This window comes from Protomyctophum bolini (genome assembly GCF_963924005.1).
Source record: "Protomyctophum bolini genome assembly, chromosome: 12".
NCBI lineage: Eukaryota > Metazoa > Chordata > Actinopteri > Myctophiformes > Myctophidae > Protomyctophum > Protomyctophum bolini.
Window position 1 is genome coordinate 43,447,012 of NC_137873.1, and position 20,968 is coordinate 43,467,979.

Genomic DNA, 20,968 nt, shown 5'->3' on the forward strand with positions numbered 1-20,968 from the left:
TGCAAGCATGTGTCCGTATATGATATATCCTACAGCAACAGGATAACAGGAGTGAATAGTTTATTTGTTCACCACCCTAGGGTATATAGGAATGCTTTGACAAGCAAGCAATGAGAATAATTGAAAAGACATTCACGAACAGAGAATGTGTACAATTCAAACACTACAGTATACCAACTTGTCTGGGGAATATATATAGCCTATTTCCATATAAATTCGAAAAAATGTCTGATTGTTGATAATATTCAACACGTCGAGGCTAGGATGCCTTCAAAACTGCATATGAGGGATGAGTAGCCTATTTATGTTTTTAAAGAGAGACAGATAAACACATATTGAGACTAATTAAACGTGTGCTTGAAATCTGTAAAAAATAGAGCCATAATGTGACAGACAGCTGTTTGTTCCACTAATCGCTGCCTGGAGGGGATTGTGACATGCAGCCGAATATAGAGGTCAAGAGAGAATTATTTTATTAATCTCTTATAGACTACCTCCATTCTCACACACACACAAACACACACACACACACACACACGCACGCAAGCGCACGCAGGCGCACCCATAAACCTCGTATCTTCCCCTGGAGTTGTCTAGTAGTCTGACTGTCTAAATGTTCTAATACGAAATGAGGTCAAATAAACATGAAATAAACATGGGGCGAGATATCCATGCTGTGGGGCGAGATATCCACGCTTTGGGGGCGAGATATCCACGCTTTGGGGGCGAGCTATCCACTGCTTGGGGCGAGATATCCACGCTGTGGGGCGAGATATCCACGCTTTGGGGGCGAGATATCCACTGCTTGGGGCGAGATATCCACGCTGTGGGGCGAGATATCCACGCTTTGGGGCGAGCCGGCGAGTTGGCAAAGGGGCGAGATGACCTGTTCAGGGCCGTGCAGAGAGCACTGGGGGGGAAGGGGCTGAAACTCCAGAAAAGGGCACATGTGTGATTTTTGGGGTGGTCTTTTTGTGGAGTCGGTCCCTTGTCCCATTTCATGTCATTGGACAGTAAAATAAGCAATATGTTCTCATTAGTCTGAAACTAAAACTGACTGATGGCAGCCAGCACATTAAAAGTATAATTATGATAGTGGAAGAATTATCAAAATTGTTAAATGTTTGTCTTGAAGGACCAATGGCACTTATTGGCCCCCCACACAAGCCCTTATTTCCCCCCATATAAACCCTTATTGGCCCCCCACACAAGCCCTTATTGGCCCCCACACAAGCCCTTATTGGCCCCCACACAAGCCCTTATTGGCCCCCCATATAAGCCCTTATTTGCCCCCCCACACACAAGCCCTTATTTGCCCCCCACACAAGCCCTTATTGGCCCCCCACACAAGCCCTTATTGGCCCCCCATATATATTTGCCCCCCAAATAAGCCCTTATTGGGGGGGGGGTGCCCTTTCCCCCCTGGACCTGTTTACCCCCCCCCCCCCCCCCCGAATTATGTCTTGTATGAGTGTGTTGTGTGTGTGTGTGTGTGTGTGTGTGTGTGTGTGAGAGTGAGTGAGTGAGTGAGTGAGTGAGTGAGTGAGAGTGCGTGCGAGCGTGCGTGCGTGCGCACTTCCTTCTGCTGTCAAGCATGTCAGTAAATTAATAGCTATACAGAGCTGTCTGTTATTATTACGCGTGGTATAACTTCTATAGATCATCATAATCAATGTCTTCTGTGATCTCAATCTGCCAGAATAATAGACAGCTGTCAGACAAGGCCAGAGTTGGGGCGAGCTGTCTGGTATTCGTTCGGGGTCTCCAGGGGAAGCAATGCATGGAGGCAGACGTGGGGGTGGTCCCAGCCGTCCCTAGCTGTTCCCGGGTGAAGTCCATTACTATTACAGACGGCCGGGCCGGACATCCACGAACCCCACGATCAATATTCTTCCATTAAAGTGATGAACGGGCCCGTCTTTTCCAACGCGCGCTCTCTCTCTCCGGTGAAGACAGATTTTCAGGGAATACCGCTGATCCAATTCCAAATCAGTCAACGCGGTGTGTGTGTGTGTGTGTGTGTGTGTGTGTGTGTGCACGGGCTCGGCACGGCAGCCTGCATGCGGCCCTGCGCTGCCAAAGGGGAACAGAGCGGCATACCGACGCATCGCCATTCCGACCATTGACTTCTATTGATCGGAATGGCGGAGTTTCTCCACTTTGGTTAAAGACCCCCGCCACTCCGACGATTAAACACACCGCTATTCCGAACCGCTATTTCGACAGCTATGTGTGCATGACGTGCATTATGCTGTGATTCACTGTCAGACACAAGTGTCTTGAATGCAGCTCAGTTAGGGCATATGTCGACCCCGCCCGCTCACCTCCGCCCCCACCCCCTCCTGGTGCTGCGGCCATCTTGGAAACTAAACACAATATAAACAGTTTAATTTCGAAAGGTCTGTTTTAGGTGATCTGTATATGTACGTCATTACGTCACCATCGAAAACCAATTACACTCAGCATTGGGTCCTTTAATCCACATATTTCTTATGTCATCATTGAGAGCTAGTTATACATATACTATGTATATGTATATGTAATTTGTAAGTTGATTATAGCGGTATACTGTGGTTACTTTGCGTCACTTTCCGTCCCAGCCAACCCGCCACTTTTAATGCGTATGCACCGTCCCAGCAAATTGTGCCTGATTTGCTGGGACCAGATTACATGTGTATAATGTATAACTAGCTCTCAATGATGACGTAAGAAATATGTGGATTAAAGGACCCAATGCCAGAGTGTAATTGGTCTTCGATGGTGACGTAATGACGATATGTTTTAGTGTTGGGAGGATTAAAGGTATAATGCTCCTGTGTATACATGTATGTAATCTGGCACCACTGCCGTATCAGGCACAATTTGCTGGGACGGCGCATACGCATCAAAAGTGTCGGGTTGGCTGGGACGGTGCATACGAGCCGGGCGAAACTATTACTTGCGCGCTCTTGCTTGCGCAAGTAATTCATTGAAGAGATCTCATGGGGCACCCTGACTCATTGAGGCCCCATGTTGGATTGTTTTAGCGGCACGCGGGCACCGAATGATTTAACCCCAGCTCATTTTATTAGGGTAGGATGGCTCAGGGTAGAAGACAGCAACAATGGGCCTGGTTGATATGTAGGCCTACCTGTCTAACTACTTTACACTTCAGCCCCCTGACTATAAGTACTTCACACTTGAGCCCCTTGGCCACATGTTGGACTGTTTTTAGGGGCCCCGAATGGATTAGAAAGCTAAATATTTATTAATTAAAAGCCCCCTGACTATTTGGTGCCCCTTAAGCGGCCGCCTAGTTTGCCTATTGAGAAGCACGGCCCTGCTGCTGAATAACAGGCTACTGCCATAACTGCAGCATGATTATTTGAATGAATGAATATTTATAATAGGCCTATACTATATCGGCCTATAGGTGAATATTTTAATTACCCCTTTTCATCTTAAAGAAAGGCAGCAGTATAGGCCTTCTTGTGTTTAGTGTTTATATAAGAACAGACGTCTTTCAAATAAATAACTATATGAGATTTGAGCTGCGCAAGAAAATGCCATGACCAAACAACACCGTTTAAGGGTCTCTCTCTCTCTCTCTCTCTCTCTCTTTCTCTCTCTCTCTCTCTCTCTCTCTCTCTCTCTCTCTCTCTCTCTCTCTCTCTCTCTCTCTCTCTCTCTCTCTCTCTCTCTCTCTCTCTCATGTCATCCAATATGTTCCAGGTTCTATATGTTCCCCTTCCCCACTTGTTAGGGTTAGGTTTAGCTTTGGGTTTGTTTTAGGCTTAGGTTTAGTTTAGGTTTATTCTAAGTGGGGAACAAACTTAGAGTATAGGGAACAAAGAACCATTTTTAAAAAATCATGTAAGACTCTATAAATTAGATCACCGTCACCACCAGGCTTTCCACCTCGGAGGAAAAGAATAGATAGCACTAGAATACCCTCTGGTGGACAGCGGCGGTATTGTATTATGTAGACATACATCTTTCACTATAAGAACACAAATTGATCTGCCTTTTGCATAACATAGAATGATGATAATCACAGCCAGTGAGCCAGTATCATCAAAGATCATCAAGATTTTGGGTGGGTTTGCGTTAAAAACTCACAATAGCTTATTCAAAGTACATTTGGAAGTTGGAACTATAGTTTTATTTATTTTATTTTGTAATGACTTAATGACTAAAACTATAGCGGTTATTTTTGTTTTATAACCCCCCCGCCCTACCCATAGAGTAGTCCCTACCCCGGGAACTTTTGACAAAATAAATTATAAATCCGGAGACATACTTATTATAACCACAAGCCGGCGGGCCAATCATAACCCTTCATTCAGCTGCGTCACTTTCCAAGAGCAGAGTTGACAAGTCTCAAAATGTCATGAATGCTCTTCAGTCAGTCTGTGCAGCGATCGTGTTGTTATTGTGACTCTAAAGACGCTCAACGGACAACCGTCTCTCATACTCATACAACAGTGAGTATAGGCTACAGGCTACAGCTATGGAATTATATATTATGTTGTTTATTTACGGAAACAATGTTGCGTCAAAGTTTGCAAGAGGGAAGGAGATAGCTGGGACACCGGTTAGATATTATGTTCTTTCTTTGCACGAATAATGTTCAGCCTATAGCTGCTACGAACAATTAATATTCCAAACATGTTTTATTTATCCCATATTATAGCCTGGTACTATACTGCGCGAGTCTCGCAGCAATATAAAGCACTGTCTGGACCAGGTCCAATGATTTACCGCCTATACGACGTTGCATGTCAAGTTGCCTATTAACATGAACGGTTTTCATAAACAGATTTGCTGCAAACCATTATATATATCCAGATTCAAAAGCTGAAAGAATGAAACACGTGGGGAGAGTTACTACTGGTAAGATTAAGTTAAGAGTCAAGAAATAATTCTATAGCCTACCCAAAACTTGGGGGTTCCCATGTACAGTAGGCTACAGTAAAAGTTAAATGTTCTGATTCCATGACCATTAAAAGCTATAGGCTACATCGCTGCTTATAATAAGCATTGCATTTGTCTTTTGCATGTCCAGTAAACAAGACAAGAATAATTCAGTCTGAAAGGGAACCAAGCTTCTCTGGCTATCTCAGAATATTATTTATAGTTAGAATACTCTTCTTAACGCATTTAGACATGACGTCCACATTTAAAAAAATGACAGTTTTCTGAAATAGGCTACCTATATTTCTATATCGGTGGTGCTCAATATTTCACGTCAAGGACCCCCAGAATTATATGTAATTGACCACCGACCACCTATCTGAAAATATGTTGTTCCAGTGACACCCCCCCCGAAGCAAAGATTTTTTAGTTAAAAACGTTCGCTGTGAAATAATATATTTTCAAAGATTTGCGACACATTTTCACCATTTTTCAAAAATAGCAGACCTGCTGTTTTTCATTAGCTTAAAGTATAACACGATGCTTCAAACACCAAAAGGGGTTCCCAGCACGCAGAGCCGTCTGCCCAAGGTACAGTAAAAGTACTGTGTGTTTTTTTGTAAACTTGGCCTTTCCAGAAGAACCAGTTTCTCTGCCCCAGCAGGGTTCCAGCTGGCAGGTCTGACGGGTGTGCAACAGAACAGACTGCTATAAGCTGGAGACTGGAACACGTTCAAAACGTCTTCAACAATTAATCCCTCGATGTACGATCCATTATGGTCCATAGTGCATTCATCTCAAGATTCAGAATCTTAATGAATGTATTGTATTCTATTCAGCGTTTACATTTGCATTTACAGGACATGATAAGAATGCCATTGTGCACGCACGCACGCACGCACACACACACACACACACACACATACACACTGCCTGAGCCTGCCTGACTCACTCACTCACTCACGTGCACGCACACACAAATCATCTACCTACCCATGCATGGCCCCTATAGGCAGAAATTCCAAATTCTACAGTGCACGATGACATGATGTCTCATTCTCTTTACCCTAGATGTGGGATCCCATGTCCCTTCTCCTGGGGGCGGCGGTTGTCCTGCTGCTTCTCTTCTGCACTCTGGACGTGTGGTACTTCCTGCGGGTGGCAGGGGTCCTCCTCAGGGCCCGGTTCCAGCCCGTGGTACGAGACGTCACGGGGGAGCAGGTCATAGCGGGACGCGTCCTCCCGCACGACATCGACCTGGGTCACATGAACAACGCCCGCTACCTCAGGGAGTGCGACTTCGCCCGCTTCTCCCTCTTCATGCGCAACGGCGTCTTCGCGGCCGTGCGAGCCCTGGGCGCCACCGTGGTGGTGGGGGCCACCACCATCCGCTACCGACGGGCCCTCTGCATCGGCGAAGGGTTCGAGCTGCGGAGCCGCATCGTGACCTGGGACGACAAGTCCTTCTACCTGGAGCAGAGGTTCGTGTCGACGCGGGACGGGCTGGTGTGCGCCGTGATGTACTGCAAGCAGAGTGTGGTCCGCTGCAGTCCGGACAGGATCATGCAGCACCTGTGCAAGAGGAAGGTGAGAGAGAAAAAGACAGAGAATAGGCAGGTGGGCTCCGTGGAGGGGTCTGGTCCACATCTGGTCCAGGTCGATCTAATAAAAACAAAGAACTGATGTCCAAACGTTGACTTCATTTTGAATTAACTGGTATTTATTTACCGTCACTCAGCACTGAACAACGACAAATTCAACAGCCTTTGTTCTCATGTTACGATACAGTCAACAAACTGTTGCCTATTTCACTTCAGTAGCACCTGTGCCTTGTTACTTCCTCATATAGACAGGGCGTTGGCCTTGATCGTGACGTCAATTATAGAAACAAAATGCATAGAAACAAAATGGCTCTTACAGGACCTTTTTCTTTATTATGTGTACCTTATTTTATAAATACTGTATACTTTGCAATATTTTCTAAAGTAGCTCAAATTGCTGGTTCACCAGCTCACAATGTGTAGCGTGACGTCGTGACGCGTTGTGGTAGATCTGATATTTTAATTATTTTCCAAAAATGTCACAATCTTTGCCTATAAAGACCAGAATAGGGACACTGTTTGGTATGCATTGTGTACAGTACTACACACAGTCGACGTAGGTCTGTAATGGTTTGGGATGTGTGTTGTGTTTTGTTTTAAGGCAGACTGAGTGAGCCAGCCAGAGCATTCAATTCCATTGTAGTATAGACAGTACTGTATACATGAAAATACAGTGGGACCGTCACCAAAGTAAACTTGTGGTTTGTTCCTGTGCAGGTCGAGTGTCCCGAGTTTCCAGAAGACCTGCAGCACTGGGTCAGTTTCATCTCTGCCAGCAGCCAGGCTCTCAGAGCGGAGAGTGGCCTAGAGGAGAAGAACAAATGAATGGACCACTCGGGGAGTTATTATTAACATCAGCTTTTGGAAGCCAACTCAATTTGCGAAGCGAAGGATTAATACTCCGCTGAGAAATGGATTAATATCCCCTGTACTTAAAGACCAGAACTTGTGCCAAGTGCTGATAATGAGCTTTATTTCAACAAAACCAAAACCAACAAAGGTTGTACCATTGAGTTGAAACCAAGGTTACAAATGTAAACTCACGCCGACAAGAACATTAACAATGCAATATTTTCTATAATGTTTACAAAAAAAATAAAGGTTTTTGCAGTGTTGATGTAGTTTAAACATGGGCTTTCTTATTTAATCTAGTCCTTGCATATTGCAGCTGTGCTGCATACGTTCATAATGAAATGAATGAACTCCTTTTACCAAGGTGGATGCAGTACTACGTGCAGTACATACTATAAGTAATATTTTACGTTTGCAGTTGATACTTTGATGAATTTGACGTACACCTCTCATCACAAATCGTGAGATTAACAGAAATGTCATGTTTAGATTAGACATACTGCTTGCTTGTGCACATGCGCAGTATGCCAGGATGCCGGAGAACTCTCCGGTTTACCAACTCGCCACAGCGAAGATTAATTCTTCATCAATGTCTTCATCGTTATGCTAACATGCTGTCTTCATCCGTGTAGTGTCGCGTGTACCGGAGAACTACTTGCCATGCCAAGTAGATGCAAAGTACAGAAAACCAACGTTTTGGCAATAGTGTTCATGTGCAAAGTGCAAAGTAAAATGTCTAGGCTTAGGGTTCATGATTGTCAACTCAGATCTTGATTGAACATTACATTTGTATTAACAATTTGTAGACTGGCAGGCTGTTCAACAAAGTTACAGGTCAATGCCAAATCTGCTAAGAGGGTGAAACCAGAAAAAGCACCAAGACTTGGTTTGTTTTCCATAAGGGTTCTCCATTTTCAATTCATCAGAACATTTAAAGACATAGCCTACAGATACACTTCTATGGGAAAAAAGGATATATTATATTACACGGTTAGAAAATATGGGGAAAAATGAAGGGGGGGGGGGGCTTTGTAAGTGGATCTGCTAAATGCCTACATGATAGGCATTTAGCAGAATTGTCCCACACAAGCGATACTTATGTCCCTCAAATTAACAGTTTGGATCTGGTCACCCTACATCATAAATCGCAAATTTTATTCACAAATACCGGTAGGCCTATATACACAACATGTTTATCTTTGTTCACTAATACAATGTATAGTTAATTGTAATGGTAGAATATAATGCACTATAATAAACATTGGCCACGCCCGACATAAATTATGATGACGTCAGTTCCGGAAGCAGGAAGCGCATCGTACTGTACGCATCATTCTATTCTAGCCGGCTTCTTTCCTTCAAGGTGCATCCACCCGCAGCCCATGGTAGCGCCAACCAAACACCATCTTTGGTAGCACTCTCTTCCGAAAGCACAGTGAGTAGTCCTTGTATTAGTCCTTGTCGTTAGTTGTGAATTTACAGTAATCGCGTAACTTCAGGAGTCAGGCTAGGCTAGGACAATTATATAAAGTGCCCATGATATCATGTCAGTCACCGCTTCTAGGATAGGCCACCATCACCACCAGCCCCAGAGGATGCTATAGCTAACATGCTATATAGCAGCAGATTCTGCTGTCATAGAGGTTATGTGATGATGATCATGTTTATTTCACGTTTCCGCCTCCCCTCAAGGATGAAATAGTTGCTGACTCAAATATAATGCATCGTGTGTGTGTGTGTGTGTGTGTGTGTGTGTGTGTGTAACACCGTGATGTTCACTGACTCCTATAATATTTCCACGATTCTGCATTAATTTATACAGACCATACAGCCATGCTGGTTAAATGTACCTCATAGCAGGTATTATTTATTATTAAACATGCAGTAATGGTGCTACAGTACAGTAGTACAATACTTGAAATCATAGAGCTTAAACCTGCAATTCCTTTCATGGATAAAACATTATTTTAATCTGTCTGCTACTCTGCTTGGTTCGTATGATAATCTTTTAGCATACAGCACATCTGCTAGCATCTAACTGTAGCACATCTGCAGTGGATGGAAGTGCACATTAATGGTCTCCCTATTCTTTCTTTGTGGAAATGTAGACCCTGGTGTGTATAGGTCACTTCATAGCACAAGATCTTCCCAGACCGCGTGTGTGTGTGTGTGTGTGTGTGTGATTGATTGAAATATGTATTAACAGTTTGTAGAATTACAGTACATTTCAAGCACAAACTCAATACAGAGACTGTTAACTGTGAGTGGACGACCCAATTAAGCATTACACTTGTTTACAACAGGGTCCACGTTGTTCAATTCATCAAAACATTTAGAGACGTACAAATAGACACTTCTATGTAGTTAAAGAACAGAACAGGAATTCATCATGTAGGAAGCAAAAAGGGAAAAGATACATATACAGTGAGGAGAAAGGGGGGGGGGCGGTGGGGGGGATTCAGATTTTACAGAGGCCAGTTTCGAATTGCAGCCATCCGTAGGTGCCCTTTGAGAGCGGTTTTGAAGGAGTCAAGGGATTCACATGTCTTAATGACTGTTGGTAGGGCGTTCCACATGTTGGTGGCATAGGAGCGAAAATAATTTAGTCCCTTGTTTGAGCCGAATCTGGGTTGTACATGGTTTGTTGCACTCCCTCAGGTGTTGTGGGTGTGGACTTCGTGTGTCTGTGTGTGTGTGCAGATCAAGTTGCTAAAATTGAACCGTCGGTTCAGGCTCATGTTCATAGTTTCATACCATGCTGTATGTGTACTGTATCTCCATTCCTGGCTGGATATTGACGATCCATATTGATTTTGTGTTGCAGAGAGATGTTGCTGCTGGTGCTGGGTGCTGCGCTGCTGCTTTTCTGCAGCCTGGACGTGTGGTACTTTGTACGGGGGGCCCAGGTGTTTTTCAAGGCATACTTCCAGCCCAGGATATGGGACATTCTGGCCGAGCAAAGTGTGGACGGAATGGTCCTCCCCCATGACCTGGACTACCTGGGTCACATGAATAACTCCCGGTACCTGAGGGAGTGTGACTTTGCCCGCTTTCACCATTACATGCGCAACGGGCTCTTCATGGCGTCGCGCAAGCTGGGCGCGAGAATGGTGGTCGGGGCCTCCACCATTCGCTACCGGCGCTCTCTGGCCTTCCGGGAGGCGTTTGAGATTCGGACCAAAGTCGTCAGCTGGGACGAGAAGGCCTTCTACTTGGAGCAGCGCTTCGTGTCCAAGAAGGACGGTTTCATCTCGGCGATCATGCTCTGCAGGCAGAACGTGGTGCACTGCAGCCCCGAGAAGATCATAGAGTTTGTGTGCAAAAGGAAGGTAACGAATGCAACAGTAGAAAGTGCATATACATATTTTATTATTTATTATCAGTGGTTCTCAAGCAGTGGGCCTAGTGGGGACCCAGCTAAATTATGGAGAGTTGGTAACCAAATGGACCCTTTTATAGAGCTTTTAATTCTTGAGAGCGTAAAATGAAACCAAATGAACTCTTTTGCCGGTCCAGATTTGGTTTAATTTTATGCTCGAGAGTAAAATTATTGTTAACCCATTCTGACCTGAGATCAGATTCATACGAGGTTTCCACTGGGGACACACACTGGTCTGATTAACCCATTCTGACCTGAGATCAGATTCATACGAGGTTTCCACTGGGGACACACACTGGTCTGATTAACCCATTCTGACCTGAGATCAGATTCTAAAAATGTCAGTCGTTCTTCGATTTTTCAAAAATAGCAGACCTACAAGCTCGTAGCGCGCCACTCGGTGGCGCGCTATGAGCTTGTAGATCTGCTATTTTTCAATAGCTAAAGCATAACATGATGCTAACACCGAAATGGGTTCCCGTTCAGAATGGGTTAAACACCTGAATTACTTTATTCACAAGAAGTCTACACAATAGAGGGTATGCGCATGGCAAATCGAGTGGCAAAGTAACATGCAACGTGAGTTTAACATTGTTTAATGTTGTTTAAGAAAGTAGTTTTTTTGACACTCAGTAGGCGTTCCCGCATAATTTCTGGGTTTGATGATGATGTCATACCCTCTATTTAGAGTACTTAGAATAATTGTTATTTTGATCGTTTTGTTGCCTGTTGTCTTTCCTAATTGGTACCACGTCAATCAATACAACATGGAATTGTGGGCAAAATCGTATCCAACGATAACAACAACATATTCTTAAGTTTTGTTTCTGAGACGCCAGTGGTGGTCCATTAATTAGCTTGACACTCAGTCTGAATTTTCATTTCGTTTCACTTCATTATTCTGCCTGATTAACCCATTCTGAACGGGAACCCATTCTGGTGTTAGCATCATGTTATGCTTTAGCTATTGAAAAATAGCAGATCTACAAGCTCATAGCGCGCCACCGAGTGGCGCGCTATGAGCTTGTAGGTCTGCTATTTTTGAAAAATCGAAGAGCAACTGACATTTTTAGAATCTGATCTCAGGTCAGAATGGGTTAATCAGACCAGTGTGTGTCCAGTGGAAACCTCGTATGAATCTGATCTCAGGTCAGAATGGGTTATTCACCAGCGATTCAGGGCTGGAGCCAGGCTAGTGGCTCCAATGCAGAATAAAGAATGGGCCTTGATATGAAAAAAGGTTGAAAACCACTGATTTATATTAACAGCAGTACAGGTTTGTGCAACTTTCTCAACTGTGTGTGTGTGTGTGTGTGTGTGTGTGTGTGTGTGTGTGTGTGTGTGCGTGTGCGTGTGCGTGCGCACACAGATCCAGTGTCCTGAAATTCCAGAGGACCTCAAACACTGGATGAGTTTCATCTCGGCCAGCAGCCAGGCCCTGAGAGCAGAAAGTGGACTGGTGGAGAAGGACAAATGAGGCCTCAGCAGGACCGACCCAGAGTAATATAGTAAGAGAGTGGCGACACTTAACGTTGACTCCCATTGTAACAAATGAGTGCTCATTCTATCTCAATGGGATAGTTCCAGCCATAGGAGCAATGCTTGGAACTATAGCCCATAATGTAGGCACCGGTTTTGCGGCGAGATCACAGTGTGTCGCTACTCTCCTACTCTACATTCTGGACCGACTGACAGACATACATCAGCATCACCATCACTGGTCACAACATGTCATTGCACGCAACTTATACGGCGCACACACACACACACACACACACACACACAATACGTCATCCACACAGTGTAGGATTCTACGGTCTTTTTAGTTGATTTGCAAATTGTCTTGTAGCACTTAGTCAGCCCTACCTGGATATGAATAGTCTTTAATATGGCATGAGCAGAAACACCTTTTGGATTGGCAAATATATAAATAATTAAAAACTTGAATTATTTGAGTTGTGTATTTTATCGAAAGAATTGGGCCACAGGTAGACGTCTAGCTGACATCAATAATATCAAGCAATCCAACTGAGCTGTTGTCTCGAAGTGATACATGAATGTATTGGCTTTTATCCATGAAGCTTAGAATAGGTCACACGTTATTGTCTTTAGAGACTGTGATCGTTGTTAGGCAAAATTCAATCGTCAGATAAGCATGTGTAACATGAGAAACCCTTTCACTGACATCAGTGCATGCTTTAAGTCAAAGAGACGGGGTGTTTTTGTGCCTGTTTCTCATGATTAGAGGTAGTTTACAGTTTCAATTTACATCAAAAGTTGTAAGAGTTACTCTTTTTTTACAACCTTTGGGTGGGGATCAACTACTTGAATGGGCTTAAATAGTATGATTATTCCATTCCGTTTCCCTCAACAATGCGCACATGTCAAAATTGAATTGATTGAATTTGTTATCCGTTACCAGGAGCATTATGTTTGAGCGGTCGCATTCCTTAATATAGGCCTTTGCGTCTAATTTGGGTTACGCCAACTTAAAGGGCGGGTTTAACAAAAAAACATAATTTGGTTTTAAGAGAGATTGCTTGATTCCTAGCCCTGGTCCAGTGCACGCCCTGCTGGAGTCCCATCCACTGATCACTAGCAGCTTTTGCCACTGCGTGCGAGGTTTACAATTCCCCGAAAATAAACCAAACGACGTAACTACTCACCGACACAAAGCCTGCTTGACCTTGGTAAAAGTCTATTCTCGAAGCTGGGAAGTGTCTCAGGTCCAGCTTCTCTCTAAAATGCACTTTGTGCCATTTTAATAAAGCAATGTACCGGACAGAGTCATTTCTTCTACTACGGCATTTCCGGGTTTTGCCTGCGCCGATCTGGTTGGAATCATTTTATTTAATGACTAAAATAGTGTATTTCAGAGAAGCTGGGGACCTGAGACGCTTCCCAGCTTCGAGAATAGACTTTTACTAAGGTCTAGCAGGCTTTGTGTTGGTGAGTAGTTACGTTGTTTTGTTTATTTTCTGTGAATTGTAAACCCTCGCACGCAGTGGGAAAAGCTGCTAGTGAGCAGTGGATGGGACTCCAGCAGGGCGTCCGTGAGAGAGACTCGCTGTAAGCACTGGACCAGGGCTACTTGATTCCCAATTGGCTAGCACCAGCAAATGCTAGTATTAGGCTGCTGACAAACGATTTCTCTTAACTGCACAATAGTAGCCTATGCACTTAGAATGTAGACTGAACAATGACATGGTTAGTTAAGATACACTTCTTAAAACGTTGAACCCGCCCTTTAATGCACCAAAGCTTTTTGTGTTTGACCAAAGTATTGTATTGTATTCTTTATGACAGAATTCCAAACTTTATTTTAAATGAAATGTATGCCTACGTATGTTATGCCATGTATATTATAATTGCACTGAGAGTGAATAGCTTGTTCAATTGACTGATGGTGAAAATGCAAATTTGAACTTGTATTTATTTTTGAACTGTTGTTTTATTATTTATACATAGATTATTTAATGGGACTCATGGTCAGAATTTTATTTATGTTATCCGTTAATTCAAATGCATTTTGAATTAAACAATGCATTTAAACCCTGTATATGAGCTTGCCTTGGTGTTTTTATTACACTACTGTACACATCACACAGTGAGTAATATGTATTTAATGTAGCCATGTAATAGAGCAGTCTGTATCTGCCTTTTCAATGCCTGCACTTTGATTGAAATATGTATTAACAGTTATCAGATTACAGTACATTTCAAGCACAACTCAATACAAAGACTTAACTTGAGAGTGGAGTATGAAGAAGGAGGGACGACCCTGAATAAAGCATTAAGTGTGTCCACTAGATGGCGGTGTCGCCATGTAGTGGATATGGTGTGTAAGCTGCCTAATGTCGTCCTAATACGTGAGGGGGCCGTGGTTTTACATTTACTGCTTTCATTTATTTTTAATTATTATTTTAGATTTTGTGCTGTAGCTGTAGAAGCTGGGCAGCAGGAAGTTATTTTCCAAAATAATTATTAAAAAGAAATGAAAACAAAGCATGGCCCCCTCACTCATTAGAAGGACAATAGTTTTAAGTTCTAATGGGTTTGTATAGGGAGGGGACAGGGCAGTTAAAATTAATATCAAATATCTAAATACTGAATACTGTCTCGTGCTGCTGGTATGAAATGCTTGCCCTGCTTGCAGCTTTCATTACACAGTAGCTGGAGTTGGTTGGGCTTGACGTGCCGGGACAGCTTGTACACAACCCAAAACCTGTCTGGTCTCACGTGGTATGAGATTGTAATCCATTGCCTGGAAGACAATAGGTTAGGGGAAGGGGACTAACAAACCAACTCCAAACACACCGGAAGCCAGAAATGGTGGAAGGTTGGGCTTGGGGCTAGCAACCCCAACTCGTAAAAACCTCGTATGCTACAGAAACCGCAGGAACACTACCCCAGGAAGAGCCTAGTCGGAGAGATGTAGAGTCCGATGGCGGGGTGTGATTGCGGCCCTATGCTCCACCTAGGAGCCTACAGGAATAAGTAAGTAAGTAAGTGTCCACTAGATGGCGGTGTCGCCATGTAGTGGATATGGTGTGTAAGCTGCCTAATGTCGTCCTAATACGTGAGGGGGCCGTGGTTTTACATTTACTGCTTTCATTTATTTTTAATAATTATTTTAGATTTTGTGCTGTAGCTGTAGAAGCTGGGCAGCAGGAAGTTCTTTTCCAAAATAATTATTAAAAATAAATGAAAACAGTAAATGACAAAGCATGGCCCCCTCACGCATTAGAAGGACAATAGTTTTAAGTTCTAATGGGTTTGTATAGGGAGGGGACAGGGCAGTTAAAATTAATATCAAATATCTAAATACTGAATCAAGCAACTTAGGAACTGCCTGGGGGGTGTTCACATAAGACTGAGTAGATGATGAAATGACAGTTTTTAAAAAAGTGAAATAGCAGCCTTTAACATGTTAACGTGGGCTATATTTTGCCATAATCACACTACGTGCCACTAAAATGTGGAATGCACTAATTACACTTTAACTTTACGATTAAAGGATGAGTAACACTGGTTTCTTTCAAAACTGTCCCGAAAAAACATCAGGAGATCACGAGGGAAATGTCTCACCTCTTTTGTATACTATGGTATAGACTAGATTCACTAGCTATAGCCCATATCGTACGGCATACTATAGCACGCCGTTTTCATCATTTTTGAGGATTTGAAAAAAATGAAAAATGAAAAAAACGGTGGGTTATAGCCCATGTTTTTTGAAATTTTGAAAAAAAAAGTTAGCCTCGTTTCTCATCATTTTGGACCGTGGGCTATAGCCCATATCGTACGGCATACTATAGCGCGCCGTTTTTCATCATTTTTGAGGATTTGAAAAAAATGAAAAATGAAAAAAACGGTGGGTTATAGCCCATGTTTTTTGAAATTTTGAAAAAAAAAGTTAGCCTCGTTTCTCATCATTTTGGACCGTGGGCTATAGCCCATATCGTACGGCATACTATAGCGCGCCGTTTTTCATCATTTTTGAGGATTTGAAAAAAATGAAAAATGAAAAAAACGGTGGGTTATAGCCCATGTTTTTTGAAATTTTGAAAAAAAAAGTTAGCCTCGTTTCTCATCATTTTGGACCGTGGGCTATAGCCCATATCGTACGGCATACTATAGCGTGCCGTTTTTCATCATTTTTGAGGATTTGAAAAAAATGAAAAATGAAAAAAACGGTGGGTTAAAGCCCATGTTTTTTGAAATTTTGAAAAAAAAAGTTAGCCTCGTTTCTCATCATTTTGGACCGTGGGCTATAGCCCATATCGTACGGCATACTATAGCGCGCCGTTTTTCATCATTTTTGAGGATTTGAAAAAAATGAAAAATGAAAAAAACGGTGGGTTATAGCCCATGTTTTTTGAAATTTTGAAAAAAAAAGTTAGCCTCGTTTCTCATCATTTTGGACCGTGGGCTATAGCCCATATCGTACGGCATACTATAGCGCGCCGTTTTTCATCATTTTTGAGGATTTGAAAAAAATGAAAAATGAAAAAAACGGTGGGTTATAGCCCATGTTTTTTGAAATTTTGAAAAAAAAAGTTAGCCTCGTTTCTCATCATTTTGGACCGTGGGCTATAGCCCATATCGTACGGCATACTATAGCGCGCCGTTTTTCATCATTTTTGAGGATTTGAAAAAAATGAAAAATGAAAAAAACGGTGGGTTATAGCCCATGTTTTTTGAAATTTTGAAAAAAAAAGTTAGCCTCGTTTCTCATCATTTTCGACCGTGGGCTATAGCCCATATCGTACGGCATACTATAGCGCGCCGTTTTTCATCATTTTTGAGGATTTGAAAAAAATGAAAAATGAAAAAAACGGTGAGTTATAGCCCATGTTTTTTGAAATTTTGAAAAAAAAAGTTAGCCTCGTTTCTCATCATTTTGGACCGTGGGCTATAGCCCATATCGTACGGCATACTATAGCGCGCCGTTTTTCATCATTTTTGAGGATTTGAAAAAAATGAAAAAAACGGTGGGTTATAGCCCATGTTTTTTGAAATTTTGAAAAAAAAAGTTAGCCTCGTTTCTCATCATTTTGGACCGTGGGCTATAGCCCATATCGTACGGCATACTATAGCGCGCCGTTTTTCATCATTTTTGAGGATTTGAAAAAAATGAAAAATGAAAAAAAACGGTGGGTTATAGCCCATGTTTTTTGAAATTTTGAAAAAAAAAGTTAGCCTCGTTTCTCATTTCAAAAAACATGGGCTATAACCTTTCGTTTTTGTCATTTCGTAATTTTTTTCAAATCTTTAAAAATGATGAAAAACGGCGCGCTATAGAATGCCGTACGATATGGGCTATAGCCCATGGTCCAAAATGATGAGAAACGAGGCTAACTTTTTTTTTCAAAATTTCAAAAAACATGGGCTATAACCTTTCGTTTTTGTAATTTTGTCATTTTTTTCAAATCTTCAAAAATGATGAAAAACGGCGCGCTATAGTATGCCGTACGATATGGGCTATAGCCCATGGTCCAAAATGATGAGAAACGAGGCTAACTTTTTTTTTCAAAATTTCAAAAAACATGGGCTATAACCTTTCGTTTTTGTCATTTCGTCATTTTTTTCAAATCTTCAAAAATGATGAAAAACGGCGCGCTATAGTATGCCGTACGATATGGGCTATAGCCCATGGTCCAAAATGATGAGAAACGAGGCTAACTTTTTTTTTCAAAATTTCAAAAAACATGGGATATAACCTTTCGTTTTTGTCATTTCGTCATTTTTTTCAAATCTTCAAAAATGATGAAAAACGGCGCGCTATAGTATGCCGTACGATATGGGCTATAGCACATGGTCCAAAATGATGAGAAACGAGGCTAACTTTTTTTTTCAAAATTTCAAAAAACATGGGCTATAACCTTTCGTTTTTGTCATTTTGTCATTTTTTTCAAATCTTCAAAAATGATGAAAAACGGCGCGCTATAGTATGCCGTACGATATGGGCTATAGCCCATGGTCCAAAATGATGAGAAACGAGGCTAACTTTTTTTTTCAAAATTTCAAAAAACATGGGCTATAACCTTTCGTTTTTGTCATTTTGTCATTTTTTTCAAATCTTCAAAAATGATGAAAAACGGCGCGCTATAGTATGCCGTACGATATGGGCTATAGCCCATGGTCCAAAATGATGAGAAACGAGGCTAACTTTTTTTTTCAAAATTTCAAAAAACATGGGCTATAACCTTTCGTTTTTGTCATTTCTTCATTTTTTTCAAATCTTCAAAAATGATGAAAAACGGCGCGCTATAGTATGCCGTACGATATGGGCTATAGCCCATGGTCCAAAATGATGAGAAACGAGGCTAACTTTTTTTTTCAAAATTTCAAAAAACATGGGCTATAACCTTTCGTTTTTGTCATTTTGTCATTTTTTTCAAATCTTCAAAAATGATGAAAAACAGCGCGCTATAGTATGCCGTACGATATGGTCTATAGCCCATGGTCCAAAATGATGAGAAACGAGGCTAACTTTTTTTTTCAAAATTTCAAAAAACATGGGCTATAACCTTTCGTTTTTGTCATTTCGTCATTTTTTTCAAATCTTCAAAAATGATGAAAAACGGCGCGCTATAGTATGCCGTACGATATGGGCTATAGCCCATGGTCCAAAATGATGAGAAACGAGGCTAACTTTTTTTTTCAAAATTTCAAAAAACATGGGCTATAACCTTTCGTTATTGTCATTTTGTCATTTTTTTCAAATCTTCAAAAATGATGAAAAACGGCGCGCTATAGTATGCCGTACGATATGGGCTATAGCCCATGGTCCAAAATGATGAGAAACGAGGCTAACTTTTTTTTTCAAAATTTCAAAAAACATGGGCTATAACCTTTCGTTTTTGTCATTTCGTCATTTTTTCAAATCTTCAAAAATGATGAAAAACGGCGCGCTATAGTATGCCGTACGATATGGGCTATAGCCCATGGTCCAAAATGATGAGAAACGAGGCTAACTTTTTTTTTCAAAATTTCAAAAAACATGGGCTATAACCTTTCGTTTTTGTCATTTCGTCATTTTTTTCAAATCTTCAAAAATGATGAAAAACGGCGCGCTATAGTATGCCGTACGATATGGGCTATAGCCCATGGTCCAAAATGATGAGAAACGAGGCTAACTTTTTTTTTCAAAATTTCAAAAAACATGGGCTATAATCTTTCGTTTTTGTCATTTCGTCATTTTTTTCAAATCTTCAAAAATGATGAAAACGGCGCGCTATAGTATGCCGTACGATATGGGCTATAGCCCATGGTCCAAAATGATGAGAAACGAGGCTAACTTTTTTTTTCAAAATTTCAAAAAACATGGGCTATAACCTTTCGTTTTTGTCATTTCGTAATTTTTTCAAATCTTTAAAAATGATGAAAAACGGCGCGCTATAGAATGCCGTACGATATGGGCTATAGCCGATGGTCCAAAATGATGAGAAACGAGGCTAACTTTTTTTTTCAAAATTTCAAAAAACATGGGCTATAACCTTTCGTTTTTGTCATTTCGTCATTTTTTTCAAATCTTCAAAAATGATGAAAAACGGCGCGCTATGGTATGCCGTACGATATGGGCTATAGCCCATGGTCCAAAATGATGAGAAACGAGGCTAACTTTTTTTTTCAAAATTTCAAAAAACATGGGCTATAACCTTTCGTTTTTGTCATTTTGTCATTTTTTTCAAATCTTCAAAAATGATGAAAAACGGCGCGCTATAGTATGCCGTACGATATGGGCTATAGCCCATGGTCCAAAATGATGAGAAACGAGGCTAACTTTTTTTTCCAAAATTTCAAAAAACATGGGCTATAACCTTTCGTTTTTGTCATTTCGTCATTTTTTCAAATCTTCAAAAATGATGAAAAACGGCGCGCTATAGTATGCCGTACGATATGGGCTATAGCCCATGGTCCAAAATGATGAGAAACGAGGCTAACTTTTTTTTTCAAAATTTCAAAAAACATGGGCTATAACCTTTCGTTTTTGTCATTTCGTAATTTTTTTCAAATCTTTAAAAATGATGAAAAAAGGGCGCTATAGTATGCCGTACGATATGGGCTATAGCCCATGGTCCAAAATGATGAGAAACGAGGCTAACTTTTTTTTTCAAAATTTCAAAAAACATGGGCTATAACCTTTCGTTTTTGTCATTTCGTCATTTTTTTCAAATCTTCAAAAATGATGAAAAACGGCGCGCTATAGTATGCCGTACGATATGGGCTATAGCCCATGGTCCAAAATGATGAGAAACGAGGCTAACTTTTTTTTTCAAAATTTCAAAAAACATGGGCTATAACCTTTCGTTTTTGTCATTTCGTCATTTTTTTCCAAATCTTCAAAAATGATGAAAAACGGCGCGCTATAGTATGCCGTACGATATGGGCTATAGCCCATGGTCCAAAATGATGAGAAACGAGGTTAACTTTTTTTTTCAAAATTTCAAAAAACATGGGCTATAACCTTTCGTTTTTGTCATTTCGTCATTTTTTCAAATCTTCAAAAATGATGAAAAACGGCGCGCTATAGAATGCCGTACGATATGGGCTATAGCCCATGGTCCAAAATGATGAGAAACGAGGCTAACTTTTTTTTTCAAAATTTCAAAAAACATGGGATATAACCTTTCGTTTTTGTCATTTTGTCATTTTTTTCAAATCTTCAAAAATGATGAAAACGGCGCGCTATAGTATGCCGTACGATATGGGCTATAGCCCATGGTCCAAAATGATGAGA

The 20,968-nt window shown here is 41.4% G+C and overlaps 2 protein-coding genes across 2 annotated transcripts; both read left to right on the forward strand.

The window, feature by feature from the left end:
* Positions 1-4,356: 4,356 nt before the first annotated feature.
* Positions 4,357-7,622, forward strand: LOC308324951 (protein THEM6-like). Its single transcript, XM_080777302.1, has 3 exons — positions 4,357-4,463; positions 5,965-6,480; positions 7,212-7,622. The coding sequence occupies exons 1-3, from the start codon at positions 4,374-4,376 to the stop codon at positions 7,317-7,319; spliced, it is 714 nt and encodes a 237-aa protein (XP_080633428.1). The 5' UTR covers positions 4,357-4,373; the 3' UTR covers positions 7,320-7,622.
* A 1,052-nt stretch (positions 7,623-8,674) lies between these two features.
* LOC308325496 (protein THEM6-like) lies at positions 8,675-14,284 on the forward strand. The gene is made up of 3 exons (XM_080778008.1): positions 8,675-8,781; positions 10,171-10,675; positions 12,095-14,284. The coding sequence occupies exons 2-3, from the start codon at positions 10,175-10,177 to the stop codon at positions 12,200-12,202; spliced, it is 609 nt and encodes a 202-aa protein (XP_080634134.1). The 5' UTR covers positions 8,675-8,781; positions 10,171-10,174; the 3' UTR covers positions 12,203-14,284.
* The last annotated feature ends 6,684 nt before the right edge of the window (positions 14,285-20,968 follow it).

Bases quoted from the DNA above. Each gene is read 5' to 3' on its own strand.
- LOC308324951 (XM_080777302.1), top strand. From the start codon at position 4,374: ATGCTCTTCAGTCAGTCTGTGCAGCGATCGTGTTGTTATTGTGACTCT. The intron at 4,464-5,964 runs GTGAGTATAGGC...TCTTTACCCTAG, and splicing joins TCTCTCATACTCATACAACA to ATGTGGGATCCCATGTCCCT. The intron at 6,481-7,211 runs GTGAGAGAGAAA...GTTCCTGTGCAG, and splicing joins AGCACCTGTGCAAGAGGAAG to GTCGAGTGTCCCGAGTTTCC.
- LOC308325496 (XM_080778008.1), top strand. From the start codon at position 10,175: ATGTTGCTGCTGGTGCTGGGTGCTGCGCTGCTGCTTTTCTGCAGCCTG. The intron at 10,676-12,094 runs GTAACGAATGCA...GTGCGCACACAG, and splicing joins AGTTTGTGTGCAAAAGGAAG to ATCCAGTGTCCTGAAATTCC.